This window comes from Verticillium dahliae, genomic scaffold (assembly GCF_000150675.1).
Source record: "Verticillium dahliae VdLs.17 supercont1.12 genomic scaffold, whole genome shotgun sequence".
NCBI classification, from domain to species: Eukaryota; Fungi; Ascomycota; class Sordariomycetes; order Glomerellales; family Plectosphaerellaceae; genus Verticillium; species Verticillium dahliae.
In genome coordinates this window covers 38648-58184 of record NW_009276943.1, presented here as the reverse complement: position 1 = coordinate 58184, position 19537 = coordinate 38648, and the positions used below count along the sequence as shown (strand labels likewise).

The following is a 19537-nucleotide window of genomic DNA, read 5'->3' as shown; positions in this document are numbered from 1 at the left end:
CCTGGTAGGTCCTTCGCCGATATCTGGTCTACGCCGCCTGGGCCGCTCGACCAACTCACCGCCTCACATGGCATGGCAAGGCAGAATATGAGCGGACATGGCACAGCTGACAACGTGGTTTTGCTCAGTTCCCTTACGCACTTCAAGCCCTGCCTGCGACTCTAGACAAGAAGTGGGATAGTCCAGACTTTGCGCCGTATCGCAACGCCTTCCCTGAGCCAGCAGCGTCTTCACGGCCAGTTTTCGAGGCCCACGTTGCGGACCTTGTCAAGCGTGATGTCAAGGTCTCATACCTCAAGGCCTTGCAAGGCTACCTCTGGCTAGCAGGCTATGAATCAGGGGAGATCAAAGCCCCTCTCTTTCCAGACGTCTCTCTGAGCATGCGGGCCTGGCACGATGCTGGCATCAAGCTCATAATCTACTCGTCCGGTTCGGTTCCTGCGCAGAAGCTTCTCTTTGGGCATACCAATGCCCAACCGCCCAACTTAATTCCCATCATTTCGGACTGGTTCGACACGGTCAACGCCGGGATGAAGATGGAATCTAGCAGCTATACGAGCATTCTCTCCAGATATCCCGACACTCAACCCCAGGAATGGCTTTTCTTGAGCGACAACGTGGATGAAGTTACCGCCGCACGAGCAGCTGGAATGCACAGTCTTGTCGTGGTGCGTCCGGGCAACGCCCCGCTACCGGAATGCCATGTGGGTGAGGGCCAGGCCGTTCGAACCTTTGAGGGCCTGGCCGTCGGTGGGAAGCGAAACGAATCTTCGTAGAGCCCTTAGTGCCAAGTCAGGCACGCAGTCAAGTTTCGCAGTATCCCTCTGCCCCGCATCCTAGTTTGAGCATGCTTCTCATGGCATACTCTGCATCAGGGCAATGTAGAAGCACCGATGCTGCAGCGACAGATAGTCTGCAGGTAGATGAATTTGACGCCAGTAATTCATGCTTTATTGAGAACAATGGCGAAGTTGTTGCGATCGCCCCCGGCATTAACCTCTTTCTTGGGGAAAATCGGCAAGGGATTCCGAGGTGGCTCCGTCCGCCTCCAAAGGAAGTACGCCAGCTTGTTGGTGTACTTGGTCTGTATGCACGTGTAGCCCAGCAGAGCCATGAGTTCAGTCAACCGCTCGAGTGTACAATATCGCGAGTTGTGCACACAACTACGAGGAAGCACGAGAAACAGTGCCGGAAATATTGCGCTGCCTTCCCCAGGCAGGTCGATCCGTGGTTCACGTAGGAATGCCAAGGTGCGATGCAGCATTCGACCCCGTAGGACAGGGTCGGGAACGTAGTTGAGGACCAGGCTGAGTGAGATGATTTCGAAGCGTTCACTGTCTTTCGTCGGCAAAGGGCGTTCCATAAAGTCTTGTTGAAGGATATCGTCGTGTTGACTGTTGAGATCGATGAGTTTCATCTCAAACAAGCCACTTCGCGAGCATTCATTTTCTGTGCTCAGTGCTCCCACCTCGAGCATGCGAAAGCGTTGGTCTGGTACCGATGAAGCCGCCTTCAAAGGCGTGATAGCAGGCTTCAACCACTCAAGAAGTACTTTGGAGCTGTCGCCGCCCCTATCGTTTCTCTGCCCTTGAAGACTGGCCCGTTGATACTCTGCGATGCCGCCAAGGGACGAAATCTCTGCCTCTATAGCTGCCACTAAAACACTGTCATTGCGCGAGATGGCCTGTTGCCGTCTCTTCTGAAGTGTGTGGTGGGCGTTGATGAGCGTCCGAGTTTCTTTCCTGGATATCGAATGAACTTTGCGCTGTAGGGTTGGGGGGCGGCCTTGAGACAAGCTTGTGGGTGCCTGTCTCTGTTTCCTCGCCATACTGGGCGAGTAAGGCGCGACAAAAGCTTGCTGGCGGTATGTGAAACAGCGAAAGCTGGTGTTGCACTTGAGCTCCTGGAGTTCGAGAGGTGAAAAATGAGCCTTCTTATCGTACCTATGGACCAGTATGTTTGCCTGGTCTCCCTCCAGCTTAGCATCCCACGGACATTGCTTACGTCAGGAAAGCAATTTGAAGCGGGTTGAGGACACTCACGTGACTCGGTGGTTCAGTCCCGCTCCATCATCATATCTACCAATCACAATTCTCGATAGGCGGGCCCTCTCCGCTGCCCTAGCGGCCTGTCCAATATCGACACACAAACTTCACTCGTTTGCGTGAAAGAGAAAAAAAGTTCCCCTTCAGCGACTGACCTCGACACCAACCGACACGCCCAACCCGCCTAACACGTCCAGCAACACCGTCGAAATGGCTCCCAAGACGCAGACCAAGGGTAATACAACCTGATCTCTAAATCCTTTTTGGCGCAGTATGCGCCGCCGCACCAATTCGTTACTCCGGCATTTTCGACACCACTTGCCGGGGCATCATGCAGCAGCAGACTTTGCGAGTTCTTCACAGAGCGATTGCTGATGCTTCTTCTCTAATCTAGGTGGCGCCTCCAAGGCGCCCAAGGGCTCCAAGCAGGCCAACGCTGCTGCTAAGGCTGCCCTCAAGGGTGTAAGTGCAGGCACCGCCGTCCTACCGAGTGTATATCTGATGCGGTCCGCTAACGCTCGATGCGCAGACCAACTCCCAGAAGAAGACCAAGGTCAGGTACACGACCAGCTTCCACCTGCCCAAGACCCTCCAGGTCTCGCGCTCGCCCAAGTACCCCCGCAAGTCGATCCCTCACGAGCCCCGTCTCGATGAGCACAAGGTCATCATCCACCCTCTCAACACCGAGAGCGCCATGAAGAAGATCGAGGAGCACAACACCCTTGTCTTCATCGTCAACATCAAGGCGAACAAGGCCCAGATCAAGCAGGCCCTGAAGAAGCTCTACGACATTGACACTGTCAAGATCAACACCCTCGTCCGGTATGTGCTGGAATCAACCCCAAGTCAGCGCTGCCCATGACTAACTAAGGTGAAGTCCCGACGGTTCCAAGAAGGCCTACGCCCGCCTTACGCCCGATGTCGACGCTCTCGACATTGCTGCCACCAAGCTGGCCCTCGTCTAAAAAGGTGATCGGTATGGGTCTGTTCGGTCTGTTCGGTGGAGGACTTTCACTCGCAAAGCATGGGCATAGGGCGTCACAGGTTGTCATTTTACACGCCTGGTGTGGCAACACCATAGGCACCCAAACACAATCGACACGTCGATTTAGTGTAGTCGGCACGCGTACCGAAAACACGTCCACAATCCACATGAACGCCGAATCGCTGAGTTTCTGTAACATGATTTGCGGTGAACATACGCCTATAATTTGTGCACGTCTCACCCACAGGGTGATGTTAGAGCTCTTTTGGACTGTACATGTGACGAGTGTCGTTAATTTGGTACACAAGATCTTCCAGTTTTAATAGTACAGTGATTCTTCATGTTTTTGTACAAAAAAAATTGTTAACCAGAGCGCATGCTGTTCAGGTGCTTCATGGTCAAGAAGTTGACGTCCAAAAACCTGTCGACGCAATTTGCTAGACATTTCTCCTCGCCATTGTCCAGCTTGGATCCTCGAATGGAGCCCGTAACACACTTTTTCCAGCAGATCTCGGTGAGCGCATGTGTTTCTGCGACAGGTCAGTACACCTGTATCTGCAGGGACAATCGGCCATAGGCAGTAAGATACGCACGGGACTGGATCTGCGATCTTTGCGACTCGTTGGCAAGGAACTGACGAAGCTCCTGCTTGTCCTTGTCGTTGAGCTTCTCGAGGTCTGAGTTTTCGATTCCTTGTCGCGAGGCGTCCATTTTGGCAGATCTGAGAGGAACTGGGTGTCAATCAGAGTTATGCTTGAACAAAATCAGGAAACTTACGCTAAGAAAGCTCAGTTGATACTGCGGAAGGCTTGAGGGTGCTGTTGTTGTTGTTGTTGTTGTTGCGTTTGGTGAGGATGTGAGACCTTGGAGCAATAGGAGGTTGTCACAGGATTCAACGCCGCGACACCAGGTCTGGTTGCACCTCAGGCCGTCAACCAAGCTCCCATGAAGCTCAGTCATCAAGTGAGTTGCTTATCCATATCTTATCTTCTTATCTATCGCAATGTGGGGTTGACTGAGGGGTAGTTCAATTCCCGCTTGCTTCCGCACCCTTCAACACAATCAGGCAAGTGGGGGAATTTTTTTTTGTCCCCCAAGCCACCCCTCCATCACTCAACCTACCGATATCGCTTCAAATTTTGCCAACCATCGCGATGGCTTCTACCATGCGGATTTTGCTGATTGGTAATGGCGGTCGCGAACATGCGCTCGCCTGGAAGTTGAGCCAGTCCCCCGCCGTCGAGGCCATCTTTGCGGTTCCGGGCAATGGTGGCACTGCGACCTGTCCCAAGACCACCAATGTCTCCTCCGTTGCTGCGAACGATTACCCGGCGCTCGTCGCATTCGCCAAGTCCAATGCAATCACATTGGTCGTTCCTGGCCCGGAGGCACCTCTCGTCGATGGCGTCGAAGGGTACTTCCGCGACGCTGCGATTCCCTGCTTCGGTCCCTCTAAGGAGGCCGCTCGCATGGAGGGCAGCAAGACTTTCTCCAAGGACTTTATGAAGAAGCATGGAATTCCCACCGCCGCTTACGAGAACTTTTCCGACTTCGACCAGGCTCTCGCATATCTCGATCGCATCTCGCATAATGTCGTCATCAAGGCCACCGGACTCGCCGCTGGCAAGGGTGTCATTATCCCCGCTACCAAAGACGAGGCGAAGGCTGCTCTGAAGCAGATCATGGTCGACAAGGCTTTTGGAGATGCGGGACAGGAGGTCGTCATCGAAGAATACCTGACCGGCGACGAGCTCAGCATTCTCACTTTCAGCGACGGTACCCACACCATCTCACTGCCTCCGGCGCAAGACCACAAGCGGATCGGAGATGGAGACCAGGGCCCGAACACCGGCGGTATGGGCTGCTACGCACCCACCACCATTGCCACGGACGCATTGATCAAACGCATCGAAGATGATGTTGTGCAGCCTACCATTCGAGGCATGCGTCAAGACGGCATGCCCTTCAGGGGCGTCCTGTTCACTGGGCTCATGATCGGCCCCGACGGACCCAAGACGCTAGAATACAATGTCCGCTTCGGCGACCCGGAGACGCAAACTGTGCTGCCGCTTCTGTCCGCCGATACCGATCTTGCCGAAATCATGCTCGCATGCACGGCACACGAAGCTCGCCTCGATTGCGTCAAGGTGAAGATCGAGCCAAAATTCAGCGCTACCGTCGTTGTCGCCGCTGGAGGTTATCCCGACGCCTACGCCAAGGGCACGCCGATGAATGTGCAGGCGTCAAGCTCGCCTGACATCACTGTCTTCCACGCCGGAACAGTCCTCACGGCGGAAGGCCAGCTCCAGACTGCGGGCGGTCGGGTCATTGCCGTCAACGCGACAGCTGCCGAGTCCCTGGAGGCAGCGGTCAACAAGGCATACCAGGAGGGTATCAAGCTGATCCAGTTCGACAAGATGTACTACCGCAAGGACATCGCTCACCGCGCCTTTCGAAACAAAACCGGGGCTAAGGAGGCGCTCACATACGCCGCCGCTGGCGTGAGCGTCGACGCCGGCAATGACTTTGTAGAGCGTATCAAGAAGGCTGTGAGGGCCACAAGACAGCCTGGTGCAGATGCTGAGATTGGAGGCTTTGGAGGTGAGGTAGATTTGGCCAAGTGCGGCATCCAGACGGATGATGGACAGCTTCCGATTGTTGTTGGTGCCATCGACGGCGTGGGTACCAAGCTGCTCATTGCGCAGAAGATGGGGAAACATGACACGGTGGGCATCGACTTGGTCGCCATGAATGTGAACGACCTGGTGGTTCAGGGTGCGCGACCTCTCATGTTCCTTGACTACTATGGCTGCAGCAAGCTGGACCTCAGCACGGCGGCATCCTTCGTTGAGGGTGTGGCGGCGGGCTGCATCGATGCGGGCTGCACGCTGGTCGGCGGAGAGACTGCTGAGATGCCAGGCATGTACCAGAAGGATGACTATGATGCGGCGGGCTGCGCCGTTGGCGTCATGACTGGCCGCCACCGACTTCCGCGTACCCAGGACATGGCACAGGGAGATGTTCTTCTGGGACTGTCTTCAAGTGGCGTGCACTCGAATGGGTTCTCACTCGTTCGCAAAATTGTGGAACGCGAAGGACTGCAATATTCCGACCAGGCGCCGTGGGACCAAGGTCGGAGCGTGGGCGAGAATCTCCTGACACCGACACGAATCTATGTGAAGAGCTTGCGCGGGGTTGTCGAAAAGGGGCTTGTCAAGGGACTCGCACACATCACCGGTGGAGGTTTGATCGACAACGTACCTCGCATGCTGCCAGACGAACTCGCTGCCGAGATAGACTTGACGTCATGGCAAGTGCCGGCCGTCTTCAAGTGGCTCAAGATCAGTGGTAATGTCGAGGCGCTACAAATGTGCCGCACATTCAACATGGGCATCGGTATGGTAGTGGCCGTTGGCGTGGATCAAGTAAAGGATACTGTAGCAGCGTTGGAGGCTGCGGGTGAAAAGGTCTCCCGAATTGGGCGGCTTGTGAAGCGAGACGGTGAGGCTTGTGTCATGACAAACCTGAACTCTGTGGTGTGGGAGTCATGAGCAGTGGAGTTGAACAACGTCTGTGAAGCGCAATTAGGGGTTATCCCAAGCAAGACCAAAACATGGAGAGATTGGATGAGAACGCGGCACGCCCTGTACTAAGTGTGCATGTCTTGACTTGATGTCACATCTACGTTGCCTTGGTCCTCAAGGCTCCGCGGCAGACAGAGTTTTTTTTTTTTTGTTTTATTGAGAGCGTATATTTGATACCTAGGAAAGTGTTTCTAATTTTTATCAAGCAGCTGAAACATTCGCATGCCGGATCATCGAGTGTATGTGTGCACGAACTGATGGAAGGGTGTAGTGGCTTCTTACCACGCCGTCATATGTACCTGGCTCTACGAGCCCACACCAAGATGACGATACAGAAGAAGAACAGGCTGCCCATAATGGTGAAGAATGGAATCACGTTCGGACCATCCTGGAAAGGCACGCGAACATTCATGCCGAACAAACCACTTACGAGGTTCATCGGCACCAGGATTGAGGCAAGAAAAGTGATCTTGCTTAGCACCCGGTTGGTGTCTGTTCCCTGTGCAATGTTGTTGATGGATAGCTGTGCAAGGTAGTTGCTGTGAGAACGAGAAAGGATCTTCTCGAAGTGTCCGAGGTTTGTGACCATCGTAACCACGTGATCTTGTATATCGCCGAGGTACAAGCCAATATCCATCCGAGGTGTCACCTTGTAGTTTTCGTTGCAGCGTTTGGTGAAACCACGGAGTACGTCAGCCTTTCCTCCAAGCAGACGCATCAATGCCATGCAGTTCTTGCGCACTCGCCCGATGGACCGGAGGAAGACGCTTGAATCGCCTTCGCGAATGACGAAAACTTCATCTTCAATCGAGTCAGCCTCCAGCTCAATCTTTCGAATGATTGGTGCAAAGCAATCAACAATGTCGTCACTGTTCAATAAGAAGACAATGAATGGTTAGCCTTGCTAGGGAGTATTGTTCTGGGCAACAGACAGACTTACATCATCGCGTAACAAATCCAGTCACTGCTAAGAGCAACATAATCCTTCAACAAAGCAATCCTCTTCCTGACGTGGGAAGCATGAGCATTTGGTTGAAAGCTGAAGCTCAAAGTCCCCTCTCTGAACACAACAACGTAGATGTTGAACGGCTCATACTCTTGCCCATCGTCTTCTTCCACTGTTTGAAACGAGCGAAAGCTCGCAAAGTAGTAGGAAGGGAAAAGCTCAATCTTTTCGCGCGCTTCCTGAGTGGTGATATCCTCAATCGTAAGAGGGTGGATTCCGAATGCCTTGCAAATGGCTTGAACTTCTTCTTTTGTTGGGTTGTTGACATTGAGCCACCAGACACCATCTGATTCGTTTGGCGGCAAAGCGAACAACCCCCGAACATCCTCTCCTGGAAGAACCAGGTCACCAAAGTCTTGAGCATGGATGGTGGACTCCCAAGCCGAGGAGAAGAAGCTGAAACGGTTCTTGTCAATGGGCGGCTGCTGAGGAGCCTTTGACTCATCGGCCAGGGTGGGCTTTTCCTTGTTGTCGTCCACCATCGATGACTCGGACGGCATGTCAAGGATGTCTCCATCTAGAGTGGCCAACTGGATCCCATCAGGGGCGCAGGTGGAATTTTGGGGTCGTAAATCCGCAAAGCTTCTGTCCACAGTCTCCTGTTTGCTGAGAGCACGTGCAGCAGACTCAGACTGCAAGAAGTTCTCCAGGTAGTCGAAATCAATATACAACTGATCCTTCCTGCCCTTGTCCTGAAGTGGAAAGCAAACGTCTTCCTCGGCTGTGTGATTCGAGTCCATACTGACGGCATCATCATCCACAGTGCGCGGCCTGCTTCGACGACTGGCAATGGAAATAGCTCGATGTAGTTCAGTATCATCAGGTCTCGGTTCCGAAAAAGACATGTCACGTTCGCGACGGCGAGCTTCAGCAAAGGCCTTGACAGAGTTGGGAGGCGAGATCGAACGCTGCTCGCCAATGGTCTCCACCGTAGGCCGCCGCGGGCGCCGGGCAGTGGGTGATGCCTGATCGATCTCGTCGTCCAAGATTGCCTCCTCTGAGCCTTTCACTCGATTTTTGGTATTGTCCGGTGCCCGGTCATCGTCGGCGGCCAGTAGACGAGCACCGTAGAGCGAATCGAAGGTACCTCGACGGACCCGCTCATGTTGCTGAGAGGAGGGCGGCTGATGTCTGTGATCATCCAGCTCAGGGATAGGCGTCTTGAAGGCCACATCGGAGCCGTTTTCCTCGTGATCCGACATTTTGTAAACCCAGATGGGGTCGGTGATGGAGTCGGGGTCGTGAGAGTTGGTGTTGTAAGATAGAATCCAACGATTAAGCAGCGTTTGATCGAATTGTGCCGTCAGGAGCCCCTGCGTCTGAACTCAGATGTTGGCTCCCATAACTTGACTAGCCGAAGCGAATATCGCTGGCGGGTAGCTGGCTACAGCTGTAGCGCACTGCGCGCATAGATCGTGGGTATGCTTCGCTGTCCAGACCCAAGGCAGGCGTCGTGTTCTGCCGAGGCGACGGTCAGGGTACTTGGGTTTGTTGCTGCAGAGTTCCGTCGCGATTGTCGGGCGAAGTCTACTTAAGGCGGCTTCTTGTTCACTCCACTGTAGACCCAGAATCCAGGACCTAGGAGCGAACGGGTAGAGAAGAGCTGAAGCGGGGCGAGTGAAGCCAACTTGGTGGTATTCTGATGACTAGAGATGTGTTGTTGGGTCTTGCGACCTTCTGTGTTCAATTCGACGCGGACGTGTGGGCGTCGTGAAGCCAGAAGAGTTCAGTCGTAGCGTTTGAGGTGATTGTGATGTCGGACCAGAGTCAGAGTGCCAAACAACAGCTAGACCTTCTCTGGACTCGATAACCCCGAGGAGTGCGTGGATCGGAGAAACGACAAAATTGGCAACTGATGCGGTTGTTGTGTTTGCAGTTGAGGTCAAGAGACTGGGTGGTGCAGACAAAACGGAGGGGAGTGGAAAGAGTGAAGCAACGAAATGTCGAAGTCAAAGGACGGACGTCTTTCATTGGGGCTGATATCCCTCTCCAAACAGGTGGGAGGCCAGAAAATTTAGCCAGGAACTGCCTAACTTGCGTAAGGCTCTCGGGCAGGTTCCGCGGTTGGGACATGCCTCGGAACATGTCCGATGCGTCGTCATCTTGGTGTGAGGAATAATTATGGGCCTCCGTCGGTACGAGTTCATACTGTGCACCACCCAAGGCAAGCTAGCCACTGGTCCAGACAGCATCACAAGCATCGCTTACCTAAGGAACACCACGTTGCAGCACGCCCGCCCTGCAACCGCATCGCGAAACAGGTTGTTGCATCCGATTCTCAATTCTCAAGCTACCTCGGGGCACTTCTGGGAAGAACAGTTTGAATCTTGATCGCCTGGCTTCTCGTTGTATTACCGCTTCTTGTCCACTTTCTACGGACAACTCCCGATCTTGCCTGACGCAAGGTCGCATCGCCATGGCTGAACAGATTCTGGACCAAGTTCGGGATCTCGCCGAGGGCCAGATTGTATGTTGTCATAGACGGATCAGTCCAATCCTTGGCGCTCCCTCCCGCTGACCCATCTGCGTCACCAACAGGACTTTGAAGGACAAAAGAAGGCCGAGCTCTTGTCTACTTTTCTGCTCTCTGCGTTCGGGGTACGTCTCGCCTTTGCCTCTTGAGACCAACCTTGATGGCCACCATTTGCTGATCACACCGTCTTTGTGTTCCAGGTACTCACGTTCATCGTCGGCTTCATCCTCCAAGATATCAAGCTGGCTGTCTATATTGGGCTAGGCGGCACGGCGCTGACGTTCCTTGTTGTCGTGCCACCCTGGCCATTCTACAACCGGCACCCAGTGAAGTGGCTGGAACCACAAGGTGCTGTCGGCGACATCACAGTCGTGGAGAAGACGGGATGACGAGCGGGAGTAAAACAGATGAGAAGTTGCCAGTGGTTCATATCAAAGTACGCGAGTTCCGTCGTGCCAGAAGCGCTATTCGTGCTGGCTGTTTGTTGGTCCATGATATCATGCTCTTCCGCCCTCGTTGTTGCCACCTCCCATTGTTGCCGCTGCCCCATCAGATGTACGTTCTCTGCCTGCGTGCTTCCTGCCGACGGGCCCTTAGGCAAATGACCCATCTCTCCTTAACGGCCATATTTCTGAAATTCCCAGTCACGATTATCTAGAGGGCATACTTGTCGAGTCTTGAGCCATCGCGATATGCAATGGAAGTGGAAGGCGTGCTATAGCTTCGTCAGCGATACCCCTTCCGTAGTATGAGGCAGTCCAGAAAGCGGGCACTGCTCACGTTGCATATTCCCCAAGCCACGGTGCACTCTTCACTGGTCGCCGAGGCTTGGTTGGCCTGGCACTCGATACCTGGACGAGACGGTTGTTGTTAGCGGACCAGTTTCGAGAAGTCTGTCGGAGTCACGTCTGCCTCTGCCAGATATAAAACTTACAAAGATCCATAATGTGGTTTCTGCAGATGGCGCAGTTGTCGACAACAATATCCCAAGCCCACAACGCAACAGCATTCCACTAATAGCGTAAGTCAGCCAAGCGTGTGTTGTCTGCAAAGGCTGTGCGAACCAACCTTTTTGACCTCAAAGCGCTTCTTTCCATCGGTGGCTTTTCCCTCTGAACCGCTGGGTTTCTTCGTAGCGACTGCCTGGACGGGAGCGTCCGTCATGTCCACGTCGGCCATGATTCGCTGGTGACTCTGCGGGGGTTGCTGATGTGTTCGGGTGAGTTAAAGTTGCCGTAAAGTGTGATACGAATATCGTAACAAGAACCGTATGGATTTCGTCGCTGGATAGAGGGAGGTATGGATCAAAGTCAGGGTCCAGGAAGTTCCCTCAAGGTCTAGAGGACTAGGTAAGCTAAGCTCGGAGCGACTCGCGGGGGACGATTGCCAGCTGCTGTCGGACGGCGTGACGCCTATAGGGAAGGGACAAGGACGAATCAAGTTGGGAATTCTGAGCCTACGTACCTAAGGTAGGTACCTAGGTAGGTAGCAAGAGGAAAGCTTGTCTGGTCAAATGTTGCTGGTGTGTTCGAGGAGGCGCTCTTTGGGCAAGCTGGATGGAGGCACCTGCTTTGGTCACTGCTACTCAAGGTCCTCTCTTTTGGAGGGGGGAACGTGAACTTGTCGCCTACCCAATAGGGTGCTTAGAGCACAGTGCCAAAACGAAACCTTTCAGTTCCAATGTGCCTGCCTGTCTACGCAGGAAACCAGAACACACGCCCTTCTGCTAGCAGGCATGTTATTTTTTTTGTATAGTGCGTATGTCTATAGGCTACAACTACCTCATGGTCTCATCTTCCTGGGTTGCTCGATGACGGGAGGGAGTTGATTTGTCTAACTATGACTGCTACCTTACTAGAGAGGATTTAGAATACCTGCCCTGGGCAGAATCTGTGCATTTTCCACAGACAGGTGCTTGGCAGAGGGGACGGGACGACAAGGTTGGCTGTCGGTCACGTGCCATGCCAGCCTTGCTCTTAACCCACGTCACCAAGCTGAACCAGCATACCGCCTATTTTACCCCTCGGCCCCACATTACATACATGCACATCCTGTCATCTGCGTTCAACATCCGCTTTCGTCAACCAACAGGGCTGCTTGGCTACTCCCACAGCCTACTTCCGTGTCAAGGGTTGCCTCCAACCCAACGTCTTGCCTCTCCACCATGAGCAGGATTCTTTGCGCCTACATCACAATCACCGACATATCCATCTCATTTCGACATCAGCCGGGCATCCCATAACACTCACGTGCATCGTCAACCGGCGCAACAAACGCGCGCCCGAGACTGCCTTCCCCCGCACGAACTGGGCGCCTCCTAACACCCAAAACGTCAGCTCCGTTGCCTCGAGCGACCTTCGCCTTCCTCGGCGAACTTGGCTCTTCCATATCATCAAGTCTTGCAACACCTGCTCCGAAATCCAGTACAGCAATGGAGCAGGCGAAACCTACGCCGTCGCGCCGTCGCGCCGCCCGAAATAACGGCAAACCCGCTTTGCAGAGGATGTATGCGTCTGAGAACGACTTGCCAGTGACTTCGAAGATGGGGTATGATCAGGGCCCTCAACCGTCCACACCTCAAAAGTCGGGCTCTCCCGCATTTGATATGCAGCCTGTTGCTTTCCAGCAGGGCTCTGCGAGAGCTTCGCGCGCACGCAATAACAATCAAAATGCCACCAACCAAGGTAGTCACAACAAGGCTCGTCCCAAGCAATCGACAGCCTCTCCCGACTTCGCACGAACTGCGCGCCAGACCACTCCGAACAGCGCCGCCGTAACCAAGCTGCCGTCTTCGGCCGCTTTTGCTGGCGCTACATTCCACGCTTCTCCGGCGCCATCTGCTTTGCCGATACCAAGTTTTTATAAGTCATTTGCTGGATCGCCTAGTACGCAGACTCGCCACCAGGATGCCCAGCAACAGCCATCTCCGCCCGCTACGGAGCCAGAAATGCCGACTCCGCAGCGGCCACTAGCCAACGAGGCGCGTGAGTCACCACTAGAGGCTATGTTCAGAGCCGATCGTGCGGAGAAGGAGAAGGCTCGTCGCCCTAGCTTCGTCAGCGATGCCTCTACCAGCCGAAACCTGTTTTCTCCCGCCGCTATGCCTCAAGGATCTCAAACAATGCCTCGACAGCATTACGGATTGCCTAGGGACAAGCCTTTCCAGCAGCATTCCTCGTCCGGTATCCCCATGGCAGAGCTTGACGGTGTTCCAGGACGGCCGGTTGGGCCTGCCTTTTCCACTCCCTATCAAGACCGCATACGCGCAGCACGCGGCCCAGTCCCGGAACCTACAAACAGTGGAGTCTCGCCGTCGCAGCTTCACGAAGACCCAACAGAAGCCCTGAAGAAATACCTTTTCGGGCCCAAGAACTCGGGCTCAGAAACAATGCATCCAGCCCCCCCAAACGAGGCCTTGGTGAGTTCTTCCGCGCCTGCCAGCCGGCCTGCGGGCTTGCTAGCAATGGAGGATGACTTGAGGCGAATTCTTAAACTGTCTTGATTTGAATCTCCTGATTTCATGTCTCTGTTCATCTACGACAGTCTTCGTGGGAAAGCTTTGCAGCACATGATTGTTCTCACTGCGGTGCAAGGGTTAAGGATCTTTTTTTGGCTTGCATGGGAGGATCATGGTGGCTGGCGTCGGACTGATCTCTACATCTGAGACCCGGATTCATTACTATGACGGAATGTCAATCAGGCAAGGCTTGGTACATTGTTCCAGGGCGCATCGTACAGCGTGTCTCCTTTGTGCTCGCTTGTGCACTTTAGCCACGCGATGGTCAGGTTTTGACAAGGACAGCGAAACTGCTATTGTATACAATGCTTATCAATTTATTTTTCCCTCTGGACGTTGCGACTGCATGACAAGCTGCTTCAAGTCGTATGATGTCAGTAATGTATTCTCAGTAAAATTACTGCAGTCTAGAGACTTAGCGCTTGGTCGGTGGATCGATGGTCCCATCACGTCGAAAGCATGAGACAGTTTCTCCTGTCCCTGTGAATGTGAGGAATTGCTTTGACATTGGGCAAAAATGATGTCACGTGGTCTCGTGGTCAAGTCGCGTTTGATGTGGCGCATGTGTACCTAGGGACGTGTAGACCACCTTCGCCAGGGGTCACAAATCCTCATCCAAGCCTCGCACATGGTCTTGCTCTCTCGCATGTAAAACCAAGGCCACCTGATCCAATAATTATCTCGCCGGTCAGCGTATTTTGAGCACTAGTAGAGCTCAGAGTACTCTCTTCCACATCCGAAGTACTCGTACGCCTGGTCCAATTTTTGCCCGCCTCCCACGCAGGCAAGAAGTCATAACCCATCATTGCCATTAACGAACCTTCGAGAACGGGGGCTAGGTCTCGGAAAATTCAAAACCAAGATGGCTTCGCCATCACCGAACCAGAAACCTGGAGAAACTTCTTACCAAGATGTCAATGGCGATTATGACGAAGATGAGGCTCTCAAAGCTGCAATCGCATCATCTCTAAAGCAGGAGGCAGAAGACCCCAGAACCTCGGAGCAAGAGCCTACACCCAAAGGCACCAAGCCTCTTGACCAGATAGTCAAGGTCGCTGGTCCGGAATCATGGTTGATGGACAGGAAGAAAATGGAAGAGGCGCGCCTACAGCGGCTTCGCAAACGAACGGCTGAAGATGCCTCGCTCGATGGGCCGCAAGGCAAACGGCTGAGAACACCAGCAACACCAGGGTCGAATGATCCAACTATGTTGAGACAGGATGCGCCAGCTTCGATCTCAATGGGTGTCACGGCCTCGAATGGAAACCAAGCCACGCGCCAAGTGCCGGAGCTACGCTTCCCGAGAGGAGTCGTCAAAAGAACGTGGGTGCATGGTTGTCCGCGGACAGATGACGACATCAAGATTGAAGAAGTCCTCGAGAAGGACAAGCTCGAGCTAGCTGTCGTGTCATCTTTCCAGTGGGATGAGCCCTGGTTCCTGTCCAAAGTCGACACTGCCAGAACCAGGATGGTATTCATTGCGTATGCAAAGAACGGCGCCGAGGTATGACCCATGTTCAGCGTGCTCTCAACCAAGGTCAAGTGTTCAGTTGCTGACCATATTGCAGCAAGAGACATTGAGGGCCAACGTACCCAGCAGCCGAATCAAACTCTGCTTTCCTCCCATGCACGGCATTGGCTGTATGCATTCGAAGTTGCAACTGTTGAAGTACCCAAAGTAATCGACTGGCCTCTCCGCACGAATACTTCTCACGGTTTACTGACAATTGCCAGTCACTTGCGCATTGTTGTACCATCTGGTAACCTGGTTCCTTACGACTGGGGAGAGACGGGAGTGCTCGAGAACGTAAGTTCCATCAAAAGAGATTCGGCCTCACACTTCATCTACGGACCAGTCTGCTGACAGTATAGATTGTTTTTCTCATTGATCTTCCACGAATCGTTCAAGCCCCAGAGGATAGAGATGCAATCCGAGGTCATGATGCCGCGGGAGTTTCCTTTGGCACAGAGCTGCGACGCTTCCTTCGGGCACAGGGACTGGACGAGAGTCTGGTCAAGAGCCTCGATAACTTCGACTTCACTGAGACGGAGCGCTACCGGTTCATTCACACCATGTAAGCTTTCACGGCCCTTCACGGCCTACGCTGCATTTCTTTTTTCGCGAGATTCATGATCTGGCTTGGAGCCTCGTGTCACTGCTTTTTGCTGATCAATGCTGGCAGTGCTGGAGGCCACACAGACCAGCTATCTGGGGAGACAGGTAGGGCATCTTGTCTTCTACATCGTGATGCCTTTTTCACAAGGCTCACTGACTACTGGGTTCTGACAACTTGGCGTAGGATACCATGGTTTGAGTCGTGCCGTGCATTCAATGGGCTTGTCAACCGATAAGCCTATCTCCGTTGACTATGTGGTGAGGAAACATGACCACAGGCATTCAGAGAGGTCTTTCGATGGACAAATCTGACGATTTCATACGTACAGACGTCATCACTGGGTTCGATCGATAATTCGTTTATCAAGACGATATACACGGCGTGCCAAGGTACGTCAAACGGATACCTGTTCTTCCATTGGTTCACGAGGCTCTTACCTTCCACCAGGCTTAAACGACGGTCAAAAGGATGGAGTGGACCAGCCAAGCCGACGGAACACGAAGACCGCTCTCGCTGCGACTGCGACAGACAGTGATAAGGCGCTTGGGGCTAAGATGCGGATATACTTTCCCACGGAAGACACAGTCGCTAAAAGCCGAGGCGGCAAGGCTGTAAGTGAACTCAGCTCGACTGGAGAGGTGCTCGCGCCGACTTTCTATGGATCATATGCGGCTAACTATATGTGCCATAGGCTGGCGGCACAATCTGTTTCCAAGAGAAGTGGTGGGGCTCTGCGACGTTCCCACGAGACATGCTTCGAGATGCAATCAGTACAAGACGCGGAGTTCTCATGCACGACAAAATCATCTTTGTGCAGCCCAACGGTACAGGTGGCCAAGACGACCCAGGAGCGGGATGGGCCTACGTCGGGAGTGCCAATCTGTCGGAAAGCGCGTGGTGAGTCGCAGCATGCCACATCTGGACGTTTAGTGTACGCGTCTCGCCCCTGACTGACTTGGACATCTTGTACAGGGGTCGACTCACGAAAGAGCGGGGATCCGGCAGGGCAAAACTCACGTGCCGAAACTGGGAATGTGGCGTCCTCGTCCCCACTGGGAACACAGGCGATCGTTCAAGCGGGGGGCTTAGCGGTGCAGGCGAGGCTGGGAAGATGCTAGAGGCATTTCGAGGAGCGGTGCCGGTACCCATGGTTGCACCGTCAAGGGCTTATGGCGCTTCGTCGAATGACACGGCTGCTGATCGACCATGGCTCTTCATGAAGCGCTATTAGGCTGTCTCGCAGTGTAGTTAACATGAGGCACATATTATGCCCGAAACGAAAGGGAGAACAGACTCGAGTCTTTATGGCGGCGGCAGGGCATGTACCCTTGCTTGGGTTGCTTTTGTGCTCAAGCATTACGTACAGTACAGACCTGGACGACACCCCGATGATGGCAATGTGATTGTCCTACATGTACATAGTCCTCACACAGCCTGGCCGCTACAGGTGGCAGAGCAAGGCAGCGAGCTGGCCAGGGCTGGGCTTGGCCCTTTGATGTTCGTACTGGCACATACCGTAGCTAGGACCCATGCTACCCGTCCCAGATGATTAGAGATCGTTTTCGGGACAGCCAGTTCGGCAAGGATGCTAAAAGTAATCAGTGCTAGGTCGAGGGTACGCGGCGTTTGGAACAGGTGCGAGGTAATGTCACGGCGGCGAGGCGAGACAAGCCTTCATTGGGCGGGGCTGAAGGCAGCAAGCGATTTCCTCCTTGCTCACGTACTATGTACATGTACCTCCCACCTACGTGTACGTACTTGAACGGTACATCCCTACCCGCAGGACATTACTGTACATGTACATCTGGGTCCCTGCAAAGTTGGGGGAGGGGAAAGGGAGCGCAGGGCGCAGCCTCGCGGGCGCATGTGCAGACTAGCGTCGAAACGTACGGACCCCGCAGGCTTGCCAGACCGCTCCAGATAGTTAGCTGCCTGCCCTTAAGAGTGTACGAGTCCACCAAGGAGCTTGTTGACAGCGGTTCGTGAAGGCTCGTGGAGAGGCGGGCCAAGGTCCTACTCGTCAAGGGGGTGGGTGACATTCCTGGAAAGGCGCTTGCTCACGCTTGTGTGGCCAGACGTGCTTGATCGTTGCGAGTACCATGTACCGCTGCCCATACCTTGAAACGTGACATGGCCTGTGACAAGTCGGCCAGGACGAGGTGGGCCAACGACCATACTTACATGTACAGTCGTACATATCCACAGCCCATTAGATGGGCATGCTGCATCCATAATTTACTAGGGCACCCGTCCTTCTATATCTCGACTCCTCAGCTGCACGACTGAATGGCAGGTCGACGCTACCCCTGGTAGTCTGGTGCGAGGGTGGATACACGTGTCAAAACTCGATAGACACACCGGCTTGAATTCGAAATGAGGATCACGAGCAGAACGGCCTTACAACGAAAACCAATATCAACAAGTTGGGATAGACTGGGGCCGACATGGACCAAATGAATGAGAAAAAAAGCCCCGGGTTTGTCACGGCACCGCCTTCTCGGCACCAAAATACATCCGACTGAGCAGGGCTCGGAGCCTGCTCCGTGCTGGCGCCATTGGTTCCATATCCACCTAATCGCCTGCTGTTGATCCCAACACCCGCAGGGCTGCCATGCTGGCGGTCCATCTCGGGCATCCGGTTACCCTGTCCTAGAAGTTGGCCTTGCCTGGACCCCCTCCCTATCTCGGAACATGCCAGGTGGTGACGAATATGAAATGAAGGAGCACGTTGAAGGACAGGATGCACCTAATGCATTCGAGAGAGAGAGAGAGAGACAAGAGAGTGATGCGCCGCCCTGGCGGCCTTGTGGCCTGGCTTGGCTGCACAGTGGGTGGTCCACTTACTCGTTGTACATGTACCACTCCTAGGATCTACAGGTCCCCTGCGTCCCCTTGATCACGTTCCGTCTCGAAACACCCGCCCTCCCGGAGATGTGAGGTCGGGACCTATGGACCTGAGCAGGCACTGAAGCAGCAACACATGGCCCAGTACCCGACAAGGCATCTGTCCAGGTAACGTGTAAGTTGGGGACACATGAGCCCTACATGGGAGGGCGGGTGGATAGAAGAAAGAGGTGTGTTGGAAGAGGAGAGGAGGGAGGGGAAGGCGAATATGCCGCAGCCCAAGCCAGCGTTGCATTCACAGTAACCGTGGCAGTAGCGCAACCTACCGGGTTCGTCTTCCGAGTGTTGGCCCCAATGTTGACAGCCAGCGTCGATTTTAGAGTTAGGCTCCGTCATGACAAGTGCCGGCCGGTCTCAGACGCTAGACCCAAGAACAGCGGGCACTATTCGTCAGAGCTGCTTGGAGCTTGTACCCAAGCTTGAACCTGACCTTGGAGGGGGGAGCCGATAGCCGCAAAAAGAGACGCACGAGGCACAGACTGGAGGACTGAGAACAAGCACCGTGCTCATCCAGTTGATACAGCAAAGAAGTGGCCCGGCAACCCGGCACCGTCCTGCTCCAGTGGATGTGCGCAGGAAATGGGCCCCCTTTTCAACAGCTCCCTCTTCCCCCTTCCCGCAGCATTGAAACTGTTTTCAGAGGATGCGCGTGGATGGGTGGTGTACATGTATGTGCCTCCTGATCGGGTTTCAGCGGAAGCTGCAGAATTTTTGTTATGCTTCTCGGCAATGCCTGATGCCTTCTGTGCATAAAGCTCCTCGTCGGCGAGAGAAGGCGAGCCTGCGCCGATCATCCCATGAACCTGGTCCACCCTGCACTGCTGGCCGACAGAAAGCAATACAGAGCGTCACGATGTAGGGAGAGAGGGACGCGTGTAAGTACAATGAGAGTGCGTCTGCTGTAAT

At 54.0% G+C, this 19537-nt stretch overlaps 10 protein-coding genes across 10 annotated transcripts; 6 read left to right on the top strand and 4 right to left on the bottom strand.

Annotated features, from left to right (window-relative positions):
* Positions 1 to 87: 87 nt before the first annotated feature.
* VDAG_06308 (UTR4 protein) lies at positions 88 to 776 on the top strand (the record flags this gene model as incomplete). The annotated part of the gene is made up of 2 exons (XM_009658686.1): positions 88 to 114; positions 171 to 776. The coding sequence occupies 2 exons, from the start codon at positions 88 to 90 to the stop codon at positions 774 to 776; spliced, it is 633 nt and encodes a 210-aa protein (XP_009656981.1).
* A 167-nt stretch (positions 777 to 943) lies between these two features.
* On the bottom strand, positions 944 to 1828 carry VDAG_06307 (uncharacterized protein; the record flags this gene model as incomplete). Its single annotated transcript, XM_009658685.1, has 1 exon — positions 944 to 1828. The coding sequence occupies one exon, from the start codon at positions 1826 to 1828 to the stop codon at positions 944 to 946; it is 885 nt and encodes a 294-aa protein (XP_009656980.1).
* Positions 1829 to 2255: 427 nt separating this feature from the next.
* Positions 2256 to 3216, top strand: VDAG_06306 (60S ribosomal protein L23a; the record flags this gene model as incomplete). Its single annotated transcript, XM_009658684.1, has 4 exons — positions 2256 to 2280; positions 2440 to 2507; positions 2575 to 2867; positions 2923 to 3216. 4 exons carry the CDS (start codon positions 2256 to 2258, stop codon positions 3008 to 3010), a joined length of 474 nt encoding a protein of 157 aa, XP_009656979.1. The 3' UTR covers positions 3011 to 3216.
* A 77-nt stretch (positions 3217 to 3293) lies between these two features.
* On the bottom strand, positions 3294 to 3925 carry VDAG_06305 (mitochondrial import inner membrane translocase subunit TIM8). Its single transcript, XM_009658683.1, has 3 exons — positions 3808 to 3925; positions 3624 to 3751; positions 3294 to 3560 (listed from the first exon to the last, which is right to left on the bottom strand). The coding sequence occupies exons 2-3, from the start codon at positions 3739 to 3741 to the stop codon at positions 3394 to 3396; spliced, it is 285 nt and encodes a 94-aa protein (XP_009656978.1). The 5' UTR covers positions 3742 to 3751; positions 3808 to 3925; the 3' UTR covers positions 3294 to 3393.
* Positions 3926 to 4184: 259 nt separating this feature from the next.
* VDAG_06304 (phosphoribosylamine-glycine ligase) lies at positions 4185 to 6581 on the top strand (the record flags this gene model as incomplete). The annotated part of the gene is made up of 1 exon (XM_009658682.1): positions 4185 to 6581. The coding sequence occupies one exon, from the start codon at positions 4185 to 4187 to the stop codon at positions 6579 to 6581; it is 2397 nt and encodes a 798-aa protein (XP_009656977.1).
* A 183-nt stretch (positions 6582 to 6764) lies between these two features.
* On the bottom strand, positions 6765 to 8880 carry VDAG_06303 (magnesium transporter ALR1). Its single transcript, XM_009658681.1, has 2 exons — positions 7555 to 8880; positions 6765 to 7483 (listed from the first exon to the last, which is right to left on the bottom strand). Exons 1-2 carry the CDS (start codon positions 8820 to 8822, stop codon positions 6904 to 6906), a joined length of 1848 nt encoding a protein of 615 aa, XP_009656976.1. The 5' UTR covers positions 8823 to 8880; the 3' UTR covers positions 6765 to 6903.
* A 930-nt stretch (positions 8881 to 9810) lies between these two features.
* VDAG_06302 (microsomal signal peptidase 12kDa subunit) lies at positions 9811 to 10804 on the top strand. The gene is made up of 3 exons (XM_009658680.1): positions 9811 to 10087; positions 10159 to 10218; positions 10294 to 10804. The coding sequence occupies exons 1-3, from the start codon at positions 10037 to 10039 to the stop codon at positions 10480 to 10482; spliced, it is 300 nt and encodes a 99-aa protein (XP_009656975.1). The 5' UTR covers positions 9811 to 10036; the 3' UTR covers positions 10483 to 10804.
* Positions 10223 to 11670, bottom strand: VDAG_06301 (RING-box protein). The gene is made up of 6 exons (XM_009658679.1): positions 11558 to 11670; positions 11162 to 11430; positions 11028 to 11106; positions 10874 to 10944; positions 10488 to 10808; positions 10223 to 10229 (listed from the first exon to the last, which is right to left on the bottom strand). Exons 2-5 carry the CDS (start codon positions 11270 to 11272, stop codon positions 10710 to 10712), a joined length of 360 nt encoding a protein of 119 aa, XP_009656974.1. The 5' UTR covers positions 11273 to 11430; positions 11558 to 11670; the 3' UTR covers positions 10223 to 10229; positions 10488 to 10709.
* A 584-nt stretch (positions 11671 to 12254) lies between these two features.
* VDAG_06300 (uncharacterized protein) lies at positions 12255 to 13943 on the top strand. The gene has a single exon (XM_009658678.1). It carries the CDS (start codon positions 12525 to 12527, stop codon positions 13593 to 13595), a length of 1071 nt encoding a protein of 356 aa, XP_009656973.1. The 5' UTR covers positions 12255 to 12524; the 3' UTR covers positions 13596 to 13943.
* Positions 13944 to 14472: 529 nt separating this feature from the next.
* VDAG_06299 (tyrosyl-DNA phosphodiesterase domain-containing protein) lies at positions 14473 to 16958 on the top strand (the record flags this gene model as incomplete). The annotated part of the gene is made up of 10 exons (XM_009658677.1): positions 14473 to 15114; positions 15179 to 15288; positions 15345 to 15417; positions 15483 to 15685; positions 15794 to 15831; positions 15911 to 15984; positions 16056 to 16116; positions 16175 to 16338; positions 16419 to 16624; positions 16700 to 16958. The coding sequence occupies 10 exons, from the start codon at positions 14473 to 14475 to the stop codon at positions 16956 to 16958; spliced, it is 1830 nt and encodes a 609-aa protein (XP_009656972.1).
* Positions 16959 to 19537: the final 2579 nt, after the last annotated feature.